General features: G+C 39.4%; 1 protein-coding gene across 1 annotated transcript; it reads right to left on the minus strand.

Annotated features, from left to right (window-relative positions):
• Window positions 1-13,047: 13,047 nt before the first annotated feature.
• Window positions 13,048-22,547, minus strand: LOC136759773 (transmembrane protein 47). The gene is made up of 3 exons (XM_066714803.1): window positions 22,213-22,547; window positions 17,942-18,082; window positions 13,048-14,551 (listed from the first exon to the last, which is right to left on the minus strand). Exons 1-3 carry the CDS (start codon window positions 22,406-22,408, stop codon window positions 14,370-14,372), a joined length of 519 nt encoding a protein of 172 aa, XP_066570900.1. The 5' UTR covers window positions 22,409-22,547; the 3' UTR covers window positions 13,048-14,369.
• Window positions 22,548-23,265: the final 718 nt, after the last annotated feature.

Here is a 23,265-nt window from a genome sequence, read left to right on the forward strand (position 1 = left end):
CTCTTAAAAGGACATGCATTTATACATATACATTTTATAGGAACTGCTTTTATACTTCTTGTGTTTCTGAGCTGAGCTTTAATTAAAACTGTAATAGCCTCCAAAGAGAGCTAATATCTATTTTTTTAAGGTGAAACCAGAAAGAATTGGCCAAGGTTTCATGGTTGCGCTTCGCACACTAATGAATGACTGCATTTCTGATAAATGGCCTGAGTCTTTAGTGGCCAATAACAGTAGATTAAACTGTTAGATTACGTGGCGGTGTCTGGCCAAGAATTTGAAGTCTGATAGATGAATGCTATTTTTTTTCTTTTTACCCGTAATGGTGGCTGTCCTTCTAAATGTCATCCACTTGCAAAAAAGAATGGAATAGGCATCTGGCAGTTACAGGCAGGGAATGAATGGCTTCACTTCGGTTAAATTGCTTTCTTCCAGGATCTGTAGAAAGTTTTCCTTGCCGTTTTATCATTCAGACAACCCTATAGAGCTAAACTTTGGAAATAAAAAGCATCTTAAATCTTGTAGTCAACTATATACAAAGCTTGTTCTTATTAAAATGGGCTGCTTTGACATAGAGATAATAGCATTGTGATGAAACGGTGAGCCAAAAAGATCAAAATGGTGCAGACGAAACATATCTGGGCTTTGTCTTTATATTTTGCATCATTCAGAAATATTGTAGTGAAAGTGGACACTAAAATCTAATGAACCAAGGGTCTTTACACCTAATTCCTAAAACTGTTATGACCCAATAAACACTGGAGCTGCTCCAACCTGAAACCTTAATGGGAGGAAAAGCTGCCTCTTCATGTTGCTTTAACTCATTTTGGGGTGAAAAAGTAGGCTGTTGTTCATTGTGACAAATGGTTTCATTATTTAAAGACCTTAGTAACAGTGACGGTAGCACTGCTAACTGAGTAGTCTGACACTTCAACCCTGGTCCACCCCCTAGTGAAGGTTCAGATGCTGCAGCATGTTATTGTCATTATCTCCAACTAATGAAGTACCGTACTGAATGCTGAATTGCCAGTTTGACTAAAATGAATACATAAATGAAACATTGGCAACGGGTAACTGTAAACACAACAGACACCTCTCCAGCTTGGCCGGATAGTCCAATATTCTGAAACCCAATTATCCAATTTTTATAATGAATGTATTTTTTGACAGACAAATTCAATGTCTTGAAACAACGCCACTAATGAGGTTTTGTGAGAATAATTCTGGCAAGTCAATAGTAATGCAACAGAGAAGCTAAAGTACCACTAAACTACCACTTCCTATTTCATACAACATGTACTGAATTATTAATATGCAGTATGAATTCCACAAAACTCTATTATTTGGAATTAAGTGAATGGTATCACTAAAAAAAGATTAACACTTCACAAAGAGTACTTTATTCCATTAATATGTTTGCCTGGTTGGAAGTTAATCTTATTTGTGGCTGCCTGGAGGGTAAATTGGCTCGATTTTCCTGCAGAATTGAAAATAATGGGTGTGTTAAAAAAGCAATAAGAAGTAAAATTCCCACAAAGTTTTTCACTTTTTCTATTTGAAATAACATACAGCTGTCAAGGAAATAGAAATATCTCAGCTAATTAGTTCAAGTTATAGAATTCATCTTTATGTTTCAAGGACCTATTTAAAGTTAAGTCTAAAAAGCATCTCTGCCACTTGGGTGTAAAAGAAGCAATTATTTAGTGCCTTGGGGAAATTATTTTAATAAAAAGTGTTTTTGCCTCAGTGGGTTAAGTAGCCTCTTCTGGTTTCAAACATATGTCACGTTCTAATTATAATCTCTTGTTTTATGTGGACTATAACTTAAACAATAAAAACACACAATGGCAAATTAAAAATATAGTACTTGATATGTGGGTAGTTAGTATTAGACAAAAAGGCAGCTGTCCAGGTATTGGTAGATGTATGATATAAACAGTTTTCTATGAAAAACAAACCAAAAAAATAAGTGTCTCCAGACGCAGTCATCTGCAGCATATTTACTGGCAATCAACATGGAAAAGGCTTCCCAGCTATCTCTGAATGGAGTTTTAGTTTGGATAGCAAATAACCGTCTGAGGAAGGAACAAAAGCAATGTGCATAACATATATAAAAGGATAAAAACAGTAAGAAATTAAACCACAATATATAGAGCTCTGGTAACATAAACCAATTAGACACAAGTGTGGATAACTTTAGACTGTTACACAGTTCTTAAAAAAACAAATAAAGACTAAACAGATCAATAGTTTTAGGTCAGTTAAGTCAGTTAAGTCAGCTATGAGTTTTGCAGTGCAGTCATAAAAATTTTAACAGCACCGAAGGCAACATGAAAGTAAGGACTTTAATGAAGCAAACAGGAAAGAGTGATATGACATTTGGCTGCACAACCTTTCAACCATTCAAATAAACACGTACCTAAATAAATACAGAAATTACACAAGAATGCACCTGACCATCTGCGAACATACTTTTATGTCACTTTCATGTTTTACTTTGATGTAAATTCAACAAAAGTGAGTTATGTATATATTTGTGATTTATTTACAGCATAGATATAATCACAATGACTGGATATTTGCTTCCTGCTCTTTCTTTGATCTACTTGCAAGAACAGTTCATTTCACTGTCAAAGTGCATATTTGAACCAGTTATAATACATCACTACATCACATTGTTGCAAAATGAACACAATTATCACGTTACTGCTCCTCTAAACACTTGAGAACCAAAGCTACCACACACGAAAGCCCATAAAACAAATTTCACTTTTATTATTATTATTATTATTATTATTATTATTATTATTATTATTATTATTATTATTATTATTTCTTGGCAGACGCCCTTATCCAGGGCGACTTACAACATAAGTGCAAACAAAGTCCAAAAATACAGAGAAGTACAAGGCATCTATCATTACAAATTCAACTTAGCTTAAACATAGCAATTCAAAATAATACATTTTACAAATTCCAATTTACAATTTACACAAGTACAGTGAGTGACTCCCTACATCCTGGACGGTGAAAGCTAAGTGCTGTCAAGATGTAGGGTTACAGATGAGGGCTTCCACCACTTAGGGGCCAGGGATGAGAAGGAGCGGCTCTGGAGTTTTTAAATTTTTAAAAATGTTTTACTGTGTCTTGGGGCTTCCAGGGCCCTCTTACTCACAACTTACACCAAAAAAGTGTATGAGCACGTGGCAGCCTGCCATTGGTTTATTTAAACTGTCACCTTGGAGTCACAGCCTGCGACTACAGAACCGAGGCCTTCTTATGCGTATTATGCAGCAAAATCTGGATTGTTACCATTTTTGTCTTATTTTGCTCAAATAAGGGGTGGGGTCTTTAAAATGCTACATAGTGGGGAAGTTTTGAGTTTCATTTCATTGTTTTGCATCAGTGACAATGTAGATTATAGCCTGGAATAGACTTCCTAGAATGACTTTCCCAGGGAATACATACCAGCAATAAATGACCCTTGAAATTCAATTCATATTTACCACATTTATTCTGGTTTAAGCACTGCGTCATTCTGACAACACAGAGCAAGTTATTCAGCTTCAATCTTCAGTTATAAGTAGAACAAATATTGTATATATGTTTTTATTGTGGAGATATGAATTAAGTTTTTAAACATTTAAAATTGTATAGCCTAATTGAATGCTTAACAATAATGCAATGGTTCCAACCTTAAGTGTTGTCTGGTAACACCGGTAAAGTTTTCTTTGTGAAAATGATGCATGTGAAGTAACAAGGTTTTCCATATTTTTGAGGTGCTTGAATCCCTCAAATTCTTTAAAGGGTACAGACATAAAGGCTACTGTAGTAATAACGTTAGAGACGTCTGATTGATTTGCATTCATTGAATAGATTTTAAAATATCTATTTTTAAAACCGCCTTGAATGCTTTCATATTAGGCTACAAACAAGGTCATTTCACAGGTGGATGGCTCTCACAGTTAACTGATATTAAAATAAGTCAACCTTCAGGTTTGTGGAAAAAAAAAAAAAAAGTTTAAGGAACAAGGTCATACACTATATTGTCTTGCATGTATAATGTGTAGAAGCCAAACTGGAGCATTGCGTGGATATAGTATTGTTTAGAACGCCTTAGTGTGCCAGGAAACTGCTTAGAAGCACGCTTACATAACATAGTGCTGAAATGTCCTTTAACACTGAGGAAAGGTAATTTAGGTTCTGTATCACAAAGCATTATCTGTCAGGGGCTGGAGGTCAATTCTAATTCAAATTTTCAATATAGCTGTTTTTGAGAGTCTGGATTACAATAAGTGATTGTGTGTTCAATTGCAATTATGCTGTAGAATTACAATTACATTAATGGTCACATACCACCCAATACAAACTGGTATATAACTTTACTTTTAAATTGACCCGTGAATGATATAAATGCTGCAAAAGGATGCACCCTATGTGGCTGATTCTAGTTTGATTTGTAACTAAACAGATTTTTACAGTATAGCTTCTGTGAATTATGTATACTGTGAGGTATTTTATTGGCTGTAGCTCAATGGAAACCTGGATTTGAATCCCTGGGCATTTCTGAATAAATTTGCACCTTTCAAAACCATCCCAGCCTATTTATATTCTCATTATACATTAGATTTATTCTGATTTGTACGAAGGAGTGTATGAAAGTATCAATTAAACATACAGTATTTAAAAGGGGAATCCTAACAGGGCTACAACAACGTTTTTTAAGTGTTTTCGGTGGAGGGGCGTTGTGTGATGTTCATTTCAAAGAAAAACTAAAAAAGCAGGACAGAATATTGAATAAAGCAGAATTAGTTTATCGCTGAAGTAAAAGAAACTGTGGACAGTCTGCTGTCTTTGGGCATTATTTCACAGTATACTTTCATGGCTAATGTCATTAATCATGCTGAAGCTCACATGCAAAAGTAACATTACACTTCATGTACACGCAAAGGGACGTCCATTTCAATGAAGCTGACTGATGTTTATTGCTGGCTAGTTTATACAGGTGTTGGGAGAGCTGCAGCCGGGCCCCTCAGGTTAATTTTTAATGCTGCGAGGAGAGGCTGACTTTGGGATGACCTTGCCTAGCCCAGGTATTGATTTTTCACTTCATCCAATGGGACAGACAGGCCATTCTCTCCACCGCCTGAAAGATGAAGGGCCCCCGAGACAGGGCTTGAAAGTTTTACAGCTGCTTGTGAATTTTCAGTCTTAAACGCGGTGAGGCATTTCATTTGTTATTTTTTTATAGGATTTTCTCTCTCTCTCATATAGAGTTTAGGTTAAAGAAGACATTGATCTCAAATTTGAGAGGTAGGAGAAGATAAAATTAAATAAATGTGTTCTGTGATGTGTCTGGAGGCAAGCAATGTTTCTTTAGCACTAACAATATGGGGAATCATCTTTTTATGGCTGTTTATAAGCATTGTTTGCATTTTAATGGCAAAAGCATATTGTGTTAAAATATGCATTGCTTTGCAAACTTATTTTAAGCAGTTGGTTGGGACAAAATTTATTGTTTTGGATATAACAAGAGTCTTTGATAAAGTACCACCCAAACCACTATTACGCCATTCGGTAATAAATCCGTTTTTAAGCATAAACATGCTACACTGGGTTCATATTGTTTAGCTAAATTGCCTTTGTTTAACGTGGCTTCACATGCTTGCAGGATTCATGCTGCTTCAATAATTCCTTCCTATTAACCACACTACAGGAGCGTCTTTGTTCCCAGCTGTCAGTAACTGGAATCTGTCCCTGTAGCTGTCCAGAGCAGGGGCGATCCCGTTACGATCCGCTGGCAACAAACCGGGCACCTAGCCTCTCAGACTGAGGCCATGAAAACTGGAGGACAAACCACTGACTGCAGCACTGGAGAAAACAGAGATTAATCATAGCTTTTAAAAAACATTTCTCCGTGTTCTCAGGATGCCTTAGTTATGTGTCGGTACCCTTCATAAAGATACAATTGAACTGTTTCACATGCTCAATGGTATGTCTTGCATGTTTTCAATGACTGGAATTAAATATATTAGGGATTTCAAAACATTAATAGCTTACTAGGCTAGTTCCTGGGGGATTGTTTTTAATCTCTTTGCTGATTGAGCAAGAACAACTTTGGCATGGTCTAGTCCGTGAATCCTTTTTGATTTCTGAACTCCACCACCACGTCTTAAAATAGGACGGATCAACCTATGCAAATCATAACGTAGGCTATCATTAGCACAGGCAAATCCTGAAGTATGTTTTGAAGGAGAGGGATTTGGGGAAATGATTTACTTAGTATCCTTAAAATATATTTTGGGGCAAGACATTCAAGCGAATGAGGTTTACAATTTGTAAATGTAATGAGATTTGTGTATTTTGAAGCAAAGAAGCATTACATTTGTGGAGGGAATTGATAAACATTTTAGATCTTAGAGTGTGAAAACATGTCCAGGACTGACATGGGTAAACAAATGGCTCGGCGACAGGTAATGGGTGAAAATATTCCAAATGGAGGTTGACACTGCAGTGTGCTATCTTAGGTGATTGGACCAGCTAAGTAAACACCCTGCCGTCAACTTGGTCTGCTTCCCAGAGCTTCTGACCCCCACCAGGCCATTGTCAACCAGGACGATGTGCAAAGTGTCATTATACAGAGGAACAGAGCTATTACATACAGCAGTGTGATCAGTGCTTGACCAGGGTGTGAAAGCAGCAGGTGGTATTGTTCTGCTCTTTCGTAAATGGTTACTGTTTTTCTCCACTAGAGGGTACAAGACAGCCATGTTTCAAACGATGTAAAGGAGAGCCCTGCTACAGATTTGATCAACAAAACCATTTTTTTCTGTGCATTCCTGCATCCTACATGTTTTTCATATGAGATGATACATGTTATCTATTTGTGCTGCAAGCCCAGGTTCATATTCAATACCAGGACAATGCTTTCTGGAGAAAATAAAAAAAGTAAAGCATTTTTTCATACACTGAAGTTTTCAAGAAAAGCTTATCCTCTCTGTCTGTGCCACTTCACCCTTTTTTTCCTTATCCTTTCTTTACATTTCGCATCCAAAAGCCTCAAGACCAGGATTAATTTGTAACACAATTGCAGATAATTTTTCCCTAAAAAAGAAATTCCAGTTGGAAAGTGTAAATCAGGTGTCTGTGAAATGCCACTCTTAATTGGTGGAGTTACTCCAGCTTCTCGAGTTACAGAGGTCTCCATAGCTCTCCCTCACACAGCTGGCTGAATTTGAAGAAAGCTCTTGTTACGTGTAGATTCACTGGCCCGGCTGTTTAATTACATATAGGTTAAGCTTTTTTAAGCCTGCCTGACACCTTCTTCTATGCATTTTATATTTCATATTACACCAGTTATAGTTTAGAAAATGTATTGTAGACTTTCTGGTTTTCTCTTGTGGAGTTTTAACACTGATGGATTAAGGTTGGCAATTTTGTGTTTTGTTTCTCAAATTTGTATTTATGTTTTTGCAGCAAAAGCAACATGTATTGCGATATTTTTCCATGGGCAGTGTCTCAAAGAGATCACAGTTTCCTTTATAATCAATCTCTGCCTCTGAAATAGTGTGCATATTTATTGTATGAAGAGAAACCTTAATATAGATGAAAGCCTGTTGTTTTAGCCATATCAATTCCCATACCTCTCAAAGTATTTGAGGACAAAGTTATCAAATATTGGTCCTTGCTTGATTTTGTTTTCTTCTTACTTCAGTATCTTCAGTATGGAAAAGTAATAGTTATTTGCCCTTGCTATTTGAAGTGCAAAGGACTCTCCCACAGAGAGAGATTCACTGATTACTTGGAAGGTCAGTCTTTAAATAGAAACCTATTGATTTAACTTGCTTGAGTTTGTCTTATAGTCAAACAACTAACTGTTAGCTTCATATATAAAAAGATTTTCACAAGCTAGGACCTCTTCTCTTCTCTTGTGCAGATTATAGTGTTGGATGGCGAGTGGTGAAAAGGGTCTGTATTGAAAATGAATCTTGTATTACTCACTGCCCAAACCTCTCACACTCAGGAATTTGTAGGGCATGTGGTTTATTTCCACATCTGAAAGCACAAGCATTTGATAACATATGAGGGATCTGAAGCAGTTATGACGCATATCCCTCTATTGAATTAGATGTTCTCAAGAGAAACAAGCTAGTAAAGGCCTAGTCCAGTTCCTAGTGAGAGTCATCGGGGTATTTTTAGAGTGGTTGCTACGAAACACAGAATAATTTGTCGAAATGCAACTCGGACTGTTTCTACAACTTCAAAATAAATCCACCCCCCCCGCACACATAGATTCGGGGGCTTGTATTCAGCACACACAATTAATGATCTCCCTCTTGTGTGTAATTGTTTATACCTGTTTATGTTGCAATGCAATGGGAACAGATATCTTGTCTCACACACAACTGGAGTTTACCGAACCTCCTGAGGAAAGCTGTAAGGGAGCAGTTTTGCACCATTTTGTGTGGGGGGTAGCAGTCTGCTAACCGCAAGATCATTGAAACTCATTGCCAGATTGGACACGTGTTAGGCTTGTGTATTTCCTGATGGTGATTTCATTAGTTATGTTCCACAGAGGTTTATAAACCTAAAGAGTCTCCGTTTCCGGAACACCTAGACTCAAATGAAATCCTTTGAATCACCTGCCAAATTCCTTGGATGAGGTTTTCTGTTTGTCATAGGCTTTACTCATAGACACAAAGGAGATCTGACATCAAAAACTGGGTTGGTAGTTTTTATGGGTGTGTTGAAGTTTAGATTTAATCTGGGCAGTGCTGCCTTTTGTTCACACTGAGTTCGTAATTCGTTAACTTTTTTTTTGTTTTTAGCTCTTGCCAAGTTGGTGATTTTGCGTTACCTATAACATTGTATTGCTGACTTCTAAATCTGAGTTGAAAACAAGCTCCCAAAGCTGTTACTAATGACTTTGGTTAGGTAACAGATGCCAGAGGGAATGAAAACCCAAGGCCCAGTGCTGGGGAGTGGCTTTACTACCTTCTTCTAGTTCTTTTGTGTTGCCCAGTAGAGGTTTTTATGTTTGACTTTTTACACAAAGGCAGCTTTGTTACTAAAGTACATTTGAAACATGAACGGGGACAGGTGACAGACAAGTTCATTTCTACTATGTTAGGCTAATCTGGTTCGGCACTGTACATCTCCCACACCAGCTATAGCATCATTTTTTATATTTTTTTAGTCTTTTTTTTTTATCCCCACTAATGATTCATGAACTTCAGCAGCTGGTGCTTTGAAACAGCTGAAATGGTGCTGAAATGGCACCAGCAGCGGCATTCCTTTCTTTCATTTACATAAAGGTCTTTGTTCACACTTAAACACCATAAAAACCTGGCTTTGAAGGCACTTTCATTTTTTTTAATGCATCATTTAAATAATTATGTAAGTATAAAAGCCAGTGGAACGAATTGAATTTAGTCCATTTATGAAACCTAACTGATATTTTTCCTACCCGATGCTTGTTTTTCAAATTCCCAGGACTCCATGGTACAACTGCAAGGATTTTAAAGAGCCTTAGGTTACATGTAATTGAATAGTTTGTCATCACTATTTGTCATGCAAAATTATAGTAATGTACATATTACTGCACTGTATTAGATATTTCATTATATATCTGTTCCCATTATTTATGAAAACTGGTTTAAATGCTGATATTGATACTTTTGATAAAATATTTTAGCAAGTGCTACGTCAATAGCATATGAAAGTTTCATTTAATGGGACATCTTTCAATGGAACACCATCTTGACTGTATCTCTAAATGGCTGCCTAGTTTATGAGTAGAATACAAAATAAAACACTTTAACGATCCTTCAGACTCTTGGACCAGTTTTGGTTTACACTGACCAGTCTTCAATGCCACTATTCAAGAGTCAATATCCTATCTGCTATTTGAGCATGAACACAGTAAAACATCTCTGGCCTTTGCACAATCCAAGTTTTCAGTTTCATTCAGCTTGCTTTTCGGGTTGCTGTAACTCTCATAGTCACTATTTTGGTTGCTTGAAGAAGTTAATGACCTTGTGTCCATCAGGAATGTGGAGGAACATGCAAGTGGGGAATCCAAAATGTAATGCAATATCATAGAAAAACAACATTTCACTGGCAAACTGTCCTGCATCTCTCTTGACAGCAATTAGAATGTGTGAAACATGCTTACCATCACCTGTTTGTACAACAAAACATATGTCTTTAATGGTCAGAAGGTGTGGAAAGACATCTTGTATTTCTGTGCCAGTGTTGTCCGTAATCTCAATGTCTGGCTCAGGCGGTATTGAGAACTTTTTCTTCACTAAAATTAGTATGGCAAAGAGACACATACACACATTATATATATATATATATATATATATATATATATATATATACACACAGTACTGTGAACAAAAATACTGTAAAGTAAGAATGCTATGTTAATGTTAATAGATGATATTTATCAATTAACTAAATGTAAAGTGAGTGAACAGAAGTAAAATCTACATCAAATCCATATTTGGTGTGACCACCCTTTGCCTTCAAAACAGCATCAGTTCTTCTAGGTTCACTTGCACACAGTTTTTGAAGGAACTCGGCAGGTAGGTCGGCCCAAACATCTTGGAGAACTAACCACAGTTCTTCTGTGGATTTAGGCACCTCAGTTGCTTCTCTCTCTTCATGTAATCCCAGACAGACTGGATGATGTTGAGATCAGGGCTCTGTGGGGGCCATACCATCACTTCCAGGACTCCTTGTTCTTCTTTACACTGAAGATAGTTCTTAATGACTTTCACTGTATGTTTGGGGTCGTTGTCATGCTGCAGAATAAATTTGGGGCCAATCAGATGCCTCCCTGATGGTATTGCATGATGGATAAGTATCTGCCTGTACTTCTCAGCATTGAGGAGACCATTAATTCTGACCAAATCCCCAACTCCATTTGCAGAAATGCAGCCCCAAACTTGCAAGGAACCTCCACCATGCTTCACTGTTGCCTGCAGGCACTCATTCGTGTACCGCTCTCCAGCCCTTCAGGAACAAACTGCCTTCTGTTACAGCCAAACATTTCAAATTTTGACTCATCAGTCCAGAGCACCTGCTGCCATTTTTCTGCACCCCAGTTCCTGTGTTTTCATTCATAGTTGAGTCGCTTGGCCTTGTTGCCACATCGGAGGTATGGTTTTTTGGCCGCAAGTCTTCCATGAAGGTCACTTCTGACCAGACTTCTCCGGACAGTAGATGGGTGTACCAGGGTCCCACTGTTTTCTGCCAATTCTGAGCTGATGGCACTGCTGGACTTCTGATTGCGAAGGGAAGTCATCTGCTGCAGTAAGTTTCCTTGGCCGACCACTGCGTCTATGGCCCTCAACATTGCCCATTTCTCTGAGCGTCTTCAAAATTGCTAGGAAAACCCTGGAAACCCCTGTCTGCCTTGAAATGTCTGCCTGGGAGAGACCTTGCTGATGCAGTAGAACTACCTTGTGTCTTGTTGCTGTAATCAGTCTTGCCATGGTGTATGACTTTTGACAGGAAACCTCCCTGTTAGCTGAGATTGGCTGTTCCTCACCCAGTTCTATTCCTCCTACACAGCTGTTTCTGTTTCAGTTAATGATTGTGTTTCAACCTACATATTGAATTGATGATCATTAGCACCTGTCTGGTATAATTGTATAATCATACACCTGACTATATGCCTACAAAATCCCTGACTGTGTGCAAGTGAACCTAGAAGAACTGATGCTGTTTTGAAGGCAAAGGGTGGTCACACCAAATATGGATTTGATGTAGATTTGTCTTCTGTTCACTCACTTTGCATTTAGTTAATTGATAAATATAATTCTTACTTTACAGCATTTATTCACACCTGCCTATAACTATTGCACAGTACTGTATATTTGCATGAATACATACTTAGGAGTAGAAATATTGGTTAGGCACTATGTATTCTTATGTTGATATTATCCATATTGTGTCATTCCTTCAAAGATGAACTCACAGTAGGACGACTCAGACAGTTTAATATATTTCTTGCTATTCCTGTATTGCACTTTCACAATCATTGTCAAATCTGTGGACTCATAAAGGGATACAACAGACAGTCAACTACCAGTAATCTAGACAACAAACAGAGTACATTAGGATAGCCCTGTAGCCAATTTGTATCTTAAGTAAATTTCAAGGTTTAATTATAACTACATGGCGATCTCTAAGGATTCCGGGTTTACCTCATGTTAGGTGGACAAAAAAACGTCTCAATATAATCTCAACTATCGAATCAAAAGCGTTTAACAATATTTCCAGGCATTAACTACCGTTTAAAGTCACAGCTTACAATAGTTATCACAAAAATACTCTCATTTTAATTACAAAATCTTAGAAGTCTTGATTATTTGTCAACCTTCTTCCATTGAAAAATAGGCAGAGGAAATAAAATTGCATCAGTCAAGAAACGGGTCGCCATTTTCCAGGTTATATCATCATAGCTAAAACTGTAACTGTAACTGTAAACTGCCCCCAAACATGCTCAGTAGAAAATACTTATATACAACATAGAGTAAAAGCTTTTTAAATACCTACATATTTCCCTGGAGAAGAGCCCTGTGGCCATATGAAAGAATAAATAAACCTCCTAATTTTGACTTTTAAACTCGAGTTTTAAAACTCAAAGTCACATTTTGCATATAAATCGAAATTGTTATTGTTTTCTTTCGCATTCATTACCAGTATAACACGTGGATTCTGCAGCAACTGTATAACATACATAATTCAATTTTTCATGCATAATCTTACAGTATATGGGCAGCATTCTTTAACATAATCTGGAAAACCGAATATTAAAACGAGTGAAAACAACATTTTCATCATCATTTTTGCACCGTTGCGTGTTGGTTGGATCTGGTTGGACAAACACTTGAATTTAACATTTCCAATTCAGTTAAATGGACACTAGGTGGTATCTATATCCTCAAAAACAACACCAATATGTTAACACTTCAACTCTGAAACCACTAACACTAGGAATTTAACACTTTTGAATTTGCTGTGAAAGAAGGAGAGTTTAAGTTGCCATTTATTTATTTCCGAGCAGCGCTATTGACATGAAAATAAACCTCATTTATGACATTTACAATAAAAAGAAAATAGATCAAATCTGTCCAGTACCAAACAGTACAACATTTCACAATAGGTATCGGAGTAAGGAGATAACATCCAAAACTTGCACAGCAACTTTATTTACAATGACATTTGGAATATCATCATCAGTGACGTCTGAAATGGTTATCAATCAAATACGAACATAATGCAGTCATAATGATTATTTTGTGTATGACTACATTTGAATTAAATGCAATTGGCAGGATACAAATCTATTTTGTAAAGGTTCTAGATTAACAACAATGGGAGTGTTACATGTTAGCGTTAAGTAAAGAGACTGAATCTAGTAGTGGGAATATTTTAACTGTTACTTGCTTTGATATTGTAGCAGTTATACAAAATATTGTCAGAGTTAAATACTGTTTTAAGAATAAATTACAGATGAAGTGTGTCAGATAAAGAATACATCAGTGAATGACAATAAATGATGCATGCAATACCGTACTATCAAACAAGGATTTCAAAATGATACTGTTGAAGCCTTTAGGGTGAATGACAGAAATGCATAGATGAACGGGAGATTAAATCAAGTAATAGTGATAATCTTTTGGGTCCTGTGAACATCTATTAACAAGGTGATATTTACTGACCATTTACTAATAAAAGGGAATAACTAATTATGAATGAAAACCAATGCCTATATGCATATTATCACTCCATTTTAAAACGTAAACCTTAACAACCCCACACTTAAGATCCATCAGTCAGACAACTTTTCCACTTCCAATATCAGGCAATGAAACACTTTTTTTCAGCATATAAGGTATACACAAAGTAGAGTTCAGAAAATAAAATAAAATACAAATATAAATGCCACTCTTTTATCTTAGATAAGAGGATTTGAGGGAAGTGATATTCCAATACACATTTTGTAGTTCAGTATGTTTCAGAAAGGAAAGAACAATAAGAAAAACGTTTTTAAAGAAATCCCAAACTTACAACAAAACTATCTTATTTCGTTGTTGTTGTGGAGAATCACTAGGGAACTGTAAAGATGGAAATCAGGTTGGAGGTTCCCTTAGAAGAGGCTGCTGTCTGTCCTCGTGGTTTTATTCCTCTCAGTTGCCCTCCATTTCTATCCTTGGCTTGAGGAAGAAAAAAAAAAGCTGACAATACCATCTTCTCCATCCAGCTGCTGCTAATATTTCATCTCTCCCACAAGTGCCTCGGCAGACCAGTTTAATAATAGTCCTGTTAACTATCTAATAATAGTCGAGGCTGACCTAGTAAAGCGCGTCTTCATACATGTCAGTCCGCAGACAGAACAGGATGCCCCCCCCCAGCATGAAGATGGTCGAACCCCAGCCCAGGCCGTAGCCCCAGTTGAACTCGTGGTAGGTCTGCAGGACTGTGCCGTCGATGAACTTGATGGGATACAGGACCAGAGCGCAGGCTTGCAGGACCACTGGGGAAGGAAAGAGAACTGAGCTCAGCGCACATTTATACTCAAATTCAGCAAAAGGCCGCACATAATCCCCGGGTGAGATGAGGTGAATTCACACACGTCAAATGTGGTTCCATCTGCATCACACATGCGACGCAACATGCTTCTCTTGTTTTGTTTTTGCTTTTGCTGATGGAACCTGTTACTGAAACGGCAAATGGATCCATGTTGGAAAACAGACACGTTAACAGATTGCTTGAAACAGTGCTGCCAAGACTGCACTCTGGACAGGAGTCTACGCGCTGCCCAAGGCTTCCCCTGCTCTCCCTGATTCCCTCTGAGGATATCGCCAGCTTATAACCTGCTGTGTTTCACAGGCTGTGATTGTGCTGGAAGTGTCATGTGCTGGACGTCAGACCGAAGCAGAACATGCTTTCTGACATCCTTTATATGTATGATATGAAGAACTCTGTTATATTTCAAACACAGTATAATGTGTAACATATCCATCATAAATGTCTCAAAGTGTTCCAGTAAAAGTCACTGATCGATTAACTGGGTGGATTCATTATTGCCTTGTCTGTGTGATTATATTTAAGGTAAACTGAGGAGCATTTCTTGAAAACAAACAAAAAACACAATTTCCTTATTGATATTATGTAGTATTTGCTGTTTATAACAATATTTTTTAATGATTCATAAAAATATATAATTGAAGACCTGCCCTTCTAACTGTTCAAAAAATGTGAACACAACATTTTATTCTGGCCCCCTGAACCCCCCCCCCCCCCCCCCTCTCTCTCTCTCTCTCTCTCTCTCTCTCTCTCTCTCTCTGTATATACAAATAATCATTTGGATCATGCACTTACAGAACAACACACAGTGGGGTTAAAATGTGCTGTTCTGCCCCCGTTTAACCTAGCAGACCTCAGGCAAGGTCTTCACTGACAGATGGGCAGGCATAGTTTTATGTATTATAGAGGTCTAGAATGCAATACATCAAACTAATGCTATATAATCAAACTAATAATAAACTGGAGTGATTGTTAATAAATGGATTTTAAGAAATAATGTTTGGTTGACCTATATTTGTTCCCCCCTTTACTTCACAGATCATTCTGACTCTGCTTAATATACATAAATACTTGTAAACTTATAAACCAATAGGCCTACCTATTTTAGCCAGTAATGGTAAAATTGCAATACTTTAGTTATCTCACTAATGAGATGTTTATTTGAACATCTGTGTGATAGAATGTCAAAGAATACACAGAGACAGATATATCTAGATGGACAAATATGATCTTTTACATGTCAGCTTTATGAATGTTAGCAGGACTTAAAATAAAAACCACTCAAGGCCATTTTTCCGTTGTCTTCTTTGGTTTTGTCTTTTCGGTTCTCACGCCATAACGCGTCTCTACCTTCCAGACAGGTACCCATCCTGGCTGTTTGACGCACTTCAGTATGTTGAGTGAGCAGTCAAACTGTGCTTGGCAATCACTTCTGACAGCCTTACAGGAAACAAGAACCCTCCTGATTTAATCTAATGGTCAGTGTCATTGATAAATCTGTCATTGGGGAAACCAAGCTCAAAGAGCAAAAATGTGAATGTGGATTAGAGCGATTCCTCAGCCATCCGAATCTATCTTGTGTCACAATCAATTTATCCTTGTCTTTCAGACCAGGCCGATCCATAGCCAGGCTTGATGTCCTTCGTACGCTCCCACCTTGAAGGAGAGCAGCTAGTGTCTCCTCTGTGGTTTGTATCTGCACAGCCTAAAATCACCCTACAAAGATTTTTTGAACAATTATATATTGTTACTCTACAGAAAGGATGAAATGCAATTATTTTCCAGCTGATGTCATCCTTATTGTACTCATTATCTTCAGTGAGCTATTTTCATTCATGTGGAAACTTTACTTATTAGTGTATATCCCCTATAATATCAACAGTAAAGCTTGCCTCACTGGAAAAAGATTGTACCAGAGATAATACATAGACTTATCTATTAATTTATCTCATGGAAACCACTGCCGCTTGTACACATGATATTTTACACAATATGATGAGGGCCCATACATTTTTTTTTTTGGGGCATGATAATGAACCTTGTCACAAAGTGGGGAGTATAACATAGCAGTTCAAAGAAAATAGCATTAAAAACCTTGAGTGGCCTGACCTGAATCTCAGCACACGTGTGGGATGATGGCACATCACGAAATCACTACAGAGACCAACCAGCCACTGCACTATAAACTGTGCCAAGAAAGGAGCGTAACCGTACTCCTCGGGCGATCTATCAAAAGGATTGTAGCTGTCGGTAAGGCCAAGGGGGGCTTACACCCTGCTAAATACCTTGGGAGCAACTGCTGTTCGGTATGTCTGTTCTGCTAAAACTTTAAGTAATGTAGTGAGTGTACCCGTATTTACCAAGTAACATTTATGGGTTATTTCAAGTGAGTTATTTAGCTGGAGCTGTATGAGACTAGTCTTCCTGTAGGGTTGGGAATGTTGTACGTGTGCCATGAAATGCCTGGCATCTGCAGTTATGTGGGAGCACCCACTTCCTTCCTGGTGACCAAGAGAGCACATACCTAGGAGTGAGCACTTCAGTTAAGAGCACGGACACTCGTGGGCACAGGCCGAACGGCAGCCAGTCACACCTCGGCTCAACGGATCCATCTCTCCATGATCTAAAATGTAATTGTTTTTCTCTTGACAGTCACTCCCTGACAGCACTAACTGATTCCTACGGGGAAGTGTGTTCCTTTCTTTAACGGGTTGAATAAACTACTTCCTCTACTCCGACAGATTTCCATTCCCACACTAACAAAGCAACATCTTTTTGATTTGGTGTACAGTTTTAACAAGATTAGGTACACTTAATGGAGACGTCTGCTTCACAGTGCATTTGGGTAAACTGTTGTTCCCTTGGAAGAGTACAAAATGGCAAATGCAGTTAAGAACGTGTCTGAGATTTGTTTGGATCGCGGCCGCTGCAGGTTTGACCGTCTCGTATTTTGGGTTGTACAAATATTTTTGAAAGGGTCTTATATCAAACATATTTTGGCTTCTTATGAAACGAGTCTCCAGCCAATGAAAGATAAGAAAACACCAACACTGAACAGTTTGACAAAATGGAGAACATAGTGTTTTTAATATTATGCAGGAGAAAATACATTCCTTTCTTTCTTTGTAACAGTTGCCATAGCACTCTATTCTTGGCTTGATAACTGATTTAATTGTTCCCCTAGGAGCAGTGTCAACCTCTCCCTCATTTTGTTCAAGGTAATATATATCTTTAAAATGTCTTCTTAGGTTCGGTTGAAATGCCTGTGAGAATTACACTTTTTTTCAAGTTCTATTGTAGTTTATGACTAAAAAATGCTTGGGTAGACAGAGCTTACCTGCAGTGAAGAGGAAGATGGCGACTGTGCGGTAGTGCTTCCTCTGGGTCCCGTGGCACAGGGAAATGACAGCAATCAGGAAGGCTACCAGAGTGACCGCTGCCCCCGCCAACAGCAAAACCAACGTGGCAACCTGCCAGTCTAGGAAGAGCACAGGAAACACTGGTTGGACTTCAATGCTCAATGTTTCTCATTGTTGCAAATGGTTCTTAATATGACATTCCTAAGCTGCTGGGATCTAATGAATCACCTTATAAGATAGATCCCACTTTCACAGAAAACTTCTCACCCCAGAACAGAAGAAATGGTGAAGGTCGGGGGGAGCACGATTTAAAACAATGCAAGAGATACTTTGTAGCGCGTGTCCTTATATCTCACCCAGATGGAATGCCACAAATTGACTTTAGTGCTGTTGAAAGCAAGTCTTTAGGGACCGTGAGGTCATCCTGTTTTCCGTTTTCTCTTGGCTCTCAATTACTTTAACAAAACGAATATTGGCTTAACCACATCACTGGTGATAGAATGATATATTAAGCCAGCAGGAATGGGACCCAAATCAGCTTTTCTTTCATCACAGTTCTGCTATGAGGGCTGAGAAGCTGCAGATGTCCTCTGATCTTGCAGCAGGCTAGTCCCTACTCTTAAAATGGCAAGCGGCACTGCTGGCACTAACCTCAGCTCAGCTCGGCTGTTTTCCACTTCACCTGGTCCCCGTTATGGTGTGTTTTGTCATGTAAAATGTTTACAGGTCTATATTTTATTTTATAGTATTTATGTTTTTTATTTTGCTGTACGTTTGTTATATGTTTACCAGTCTGTAAAGTGCTCTGTGGCTACCCTGCAAAGGGCGCTATACAAATAAAAAATGATTGATTGATTGATATCCCCCGTGTGCCTCAACTGGCTGGCTCTTAGGTGTTAACCCTTTCCACTTCTTCCTTTCCTGTCCTCTGATCCCTCAGATCACACATGCCAGCCCCTTCTGGCCCAGCTGCTGTTTGAAAGGTGGACCACGTTGACCACTCTGCATTCCTCTGGACCATATGCCACTTCAGTTGCTGCGACTACCACTGCACCCCACAATGGAGCCGCACCGGCTCCCTCTGACTCGGATGCCCCACAGAGACTGGAGCACACCCCCCTCGCCCTCTTCCTTTGTTTAGTTCCAGGCCACTTCTTTCACTGCCTGATTTGCGCCTAAGAAAAGATGAACTTCCCTCCGAGTTAATTAACCTCGGTTCCCAGCGTTTGCAGGCCACTGCCTCCATTATTGGCCACAGCTGACTTGCTGGGTGTTGTTAACCCTTTCCGTTGGTGCCTCACCCAAATGAGATTTGACAGGCCCACGATTACTGCTCCACAGGGTCTGTTTCCCAGAGAATGTGTCTGACCATTGAACATATGGTTCATTATTTTAAGTAGACACCTCCAACCAAATGACTTTATTTTACTGAACACTGTGACTATGGGCGTTTCCATAGTTACTTGCATTGTGACATTACGTACACCCCCAAAATAGCCTAGACCTGAAAATCACAGTACAATTATTTAGTTATTTAGCCGCTTTCTTCTTTGGTAGGAAACACAAACTACTGATATATTTCACTATCAAGATCATCAATCATAATTCAATATCAATGACGGACAATAAGGAATCTTTTAGACTGTTATGGCCTTGATAAGCAAGCAAACATATTCATTTATGCCAATAATACCTTAGTTCTCTATTAATATATAATTAAAAGCAATGAATGTATGCAATCTTTAGCTTGAAATATTATTACAGAAATCCACCTTGTAGCTTAGAATTCAGCTTTTTTTAATACATGTTTCCCCACATGATCAAGACAGTATTTTTGGCTATGGTCAAATATTGACATGCATGTGGAAGTGAATATTCAACAGATCTTATATTGTACCTGGGCATGTAATGAGGACAATAATTCCCTGGGGTCCCAGAGTGTACAAAGCCCCTGTCCATGGGCCTGCTCTTTAGCACAGTTTGTTGCTTATTAGGCCGGTGTGGTTTTGCAACTCAGAGGTATGCAAATTTGCTGCAGCAGGAGAAACTGAGACTGCAGACCTCAATTCTGTCACTATGCATCAGAAGAGAAAAATGTTGTTTCATGGCTGGCATCAAAACGAAACCTTGAATATCTAGATTTGCCAATATCCATTGGACACTTATTTTTAAACCGTAATGCTGCTACACTGATATTGCACACAATTACATAAATATGGATATTCTGGAACAGATGACTAAGATAATTTGTTAAATGAACAAGTGAAAATCAAGACTATAGATTCTTATCTGTACTTTTTACCCTGTGTTGACCGTTTATTCCGAGAACAAGAATAACTTTCATGGAAACAAAAATGTGGAATTGTTCGAGTGAAGCAGTGCAAAGACTGGCAAATTGGACATGCTGTGTTCAGCAGTGCAGGACATTGTTCTCGGTGGAGTGGCACAGTTTATCTGGAGAGGATTAATATTGCGGTGCTAAAACATTCAAAAAGACAGAATCCATCTGCTACCTATCCGGTTCACTTTGCTTGTTTGCGAGTAACCGGCACCTGGTTAATTTTATCCCAGTCTGAGTGGGTGTACTAAAATACTTCCTATGCAGTCTCTTGAGTTTAGCATGCTGAATAATATTCGCTAGGGAGGTAGCCTGCTTTTCAAATAAAGTAAGTGGAACCTCCCGAAGATTGTTGTTTGTGTGATCCGTAATGGGTTCCGCAAAGATAGGGCTGAGGCAAATTAACAATTGTTAGGACCGTATTCCCCCACACGAACACACAGAGAGCGAGTGAGGGAGGGAGAGAACAGTTTTAACACACACACACAAATAAATAAATATATTTAATCAAAAGCATATTGGATAAGAACACTTTTATTCCCAGCTCCAAAAAAACAAGAGAACAGTTGAGACTTTGTCTAAATATGATATAATACCTACAATAAGGCACTGAAGTTGCACTGTAAAGGCTTTGGATTTGCAGGTGTTCAAAAGGAAGAGACAGCAAAGGCACACCATTATTTATTTATTCACTGCAAAGCTGCCCTTGGAGGAATGGCAGACGAATGTGGATGTTTTTCTACATGATAATGCCCCTCAGCACATAGCTAAACTAAATTTAGGTAGAAAGAAAAGAACAAGAGTTGCTCAAATTGAGGCATTTATCTCCTCAGTCTCCTGACCGCAATGCCTATGAAAGTTTTCCGTAACAGTTTCTTTGAGAAGATTCATACATTTTCATCCACATCATCCAAGATTTATGGTGATTCTTTCTTTCCTGATGGTATTTCATGAGTCAACCCCATATTTTGCACCACCAGTTTATTGTAAACACCAGGGACATGAAGACATCCCCTGAGCTGCTGCCACATCCCGTTTGTTATGGTGATGAGCCTTGATGAATATGTCTGAATAAGACGTTTTTGAACCAAGTCATGTGAAGCACAACCATCATCAGTCGATTGGGGTGAAGGGCAGCCAAGACACGCGTCAGGGTTGGCAAAAGAAGCAGCTGAATGAAGGGAATCCTCCTATTCAAACTGCAAGGCAATCGCACCCACTTGAGCACTGCGGAGAGGGCGGGGGGTCAGTGGCGCCCCCAGCTGGCACGTCACACTCGCTCAGTCGCCCATCAGCCCAGCACGCAATTAAAACGCACATCAATCAGCGCCACTGCCCACACTCAGCGCGACTCTGGAGACACGGACCGGACCGGACGCAGCGCAGACTCCCGCAGCTGTGCGCAGATCTGCACTCTCTCCCATCCTATTGGCGGAGCAGAGCGACTGCGGACATCTGCGCCACACGGACCCGCTGTTGCGCTCAACCCGCACAAAGGAAAGCAACAAGTGCAGCGCAGACAGAGACGCACACTCCTGGACATTTCCAAATACGTCACTTTATACCCCCCACTGACTGACACCGTGTGCTGGCTGACATACAAACCGCTAGCATGCATGTTTGAACTAAGTGAACAGATGATGACACATGTGAATCAATGTTCCCCGAACACGCACACACACCACATTGCTTTCTGCGTCCCTGCGCTCTACATCCTTCAGATAAAACGAAAAGTTTCTGGCAGCGACCGCAGCTGCCCGCGGTGCCGCTCCACACTGGGACCCGGCCAGCCGCTCCTTGCCCGCCACCGAGGGAGCTTTAGTTACATGTAGCCGCACATTCCCATCCCGTGTTTCAGCACACGCATGAGCCCCCTGTCGCACACGTGTGTCGTGCGGCTGCGCTACGTACCCGTCCTGAGGGTGGAGATGCACCGCCACAGCGCCGCGTCGCGCCGGCACGACTCCCACAGGGACAGCGAGTAGCGCTCGGCGGTGACCCAGGCCGGGCTCAGCAGGGCCACCACGTCCAGGCACAGCGCCAGCAACACGCACAGCAGGGCGACCAGCTTGAAGGGCCGGAACACGTACACCTCGTTCACGGACATCTTCTCACAGTCGGCAGCAGGAGCAGAGCAGGACGGCTGGCACAGCGCACGGGAAAAGGCAGCTGCTGCTCGGGGAAAGTTGTGCGCTCGTCCGCTCGTCCGCTCGTCCGCAGCCCCGGCGCCGTGTGAAGAGTTGCGGACTCAGTTCGGGCTCCTGTGCGCCCCCTGCCGGCCTCTCAAACTGCTTTTCAATTCCAGCCACTAAATCACGCTAAACGGCTGCAGCCAAAAGGCCTCATTAGTTTGACTTGGCTGAGAAAACCTTCTTCCTCGTCCAGGTCCCACTCTTCATCCAGACACAATCCCTATACAATCTGTGGATGCCATGTGTTAGAAAAGAGTCAAGTTCTTCACATAAACAAAGTGTACTGGGCTACACTCAATAATAATAACACTCGTTTGTCCTTAAATGAAGAAATACAATTTCTTAAAACTAGTAAAAGTAATTATTCGTCATGTACAATATTTCTTAGCAAGTAAATATATGACTTATGTTCAGTACAGGAAACAAAGACTTGTTATTGTTTCATATAATATGAAGTTACTTAACAACCCATAAAAAATAACGGCTCCTAAGAAATGAAAGCAGCTTGCTTGGTGTAAGCAATCCTGATAGCACAAGTAAATCAAGTACATTTGCAGTAATTAAAAGTAAATTGTAATTCGTATTAATACGCACACGTAAACTAAACATAGTAAATCATGTATTTTTGTGAGTGTACATGTTTCTTAATACCAAGCATAGAGCTGAAAACTAATTTAAACAGGGTTTTACATGGTTACATAATTATATGTAGAGAAGATATTACATACATTGTAAATGTATTCATTTCTAGCATGGGGTGAAATTGATGAAA

The sequence above is a fragment of the Amia ocellicauda genome, chromosome 10 (genome assembly GCF_036373705.1).
Source record: "Amia ocellicauda isolate fAmiCal2 chromosome 10, fAmiCal2.hap1, whole genome shotgun sequence".
In the NCBI taxonomy this organism is placed as follows: domain Eukaryota; kingdom Metazoa; phylum Chordata; class Actinopteri; order Amiiformes; family Amiidae; genus Amia; species Amia ocellicauda.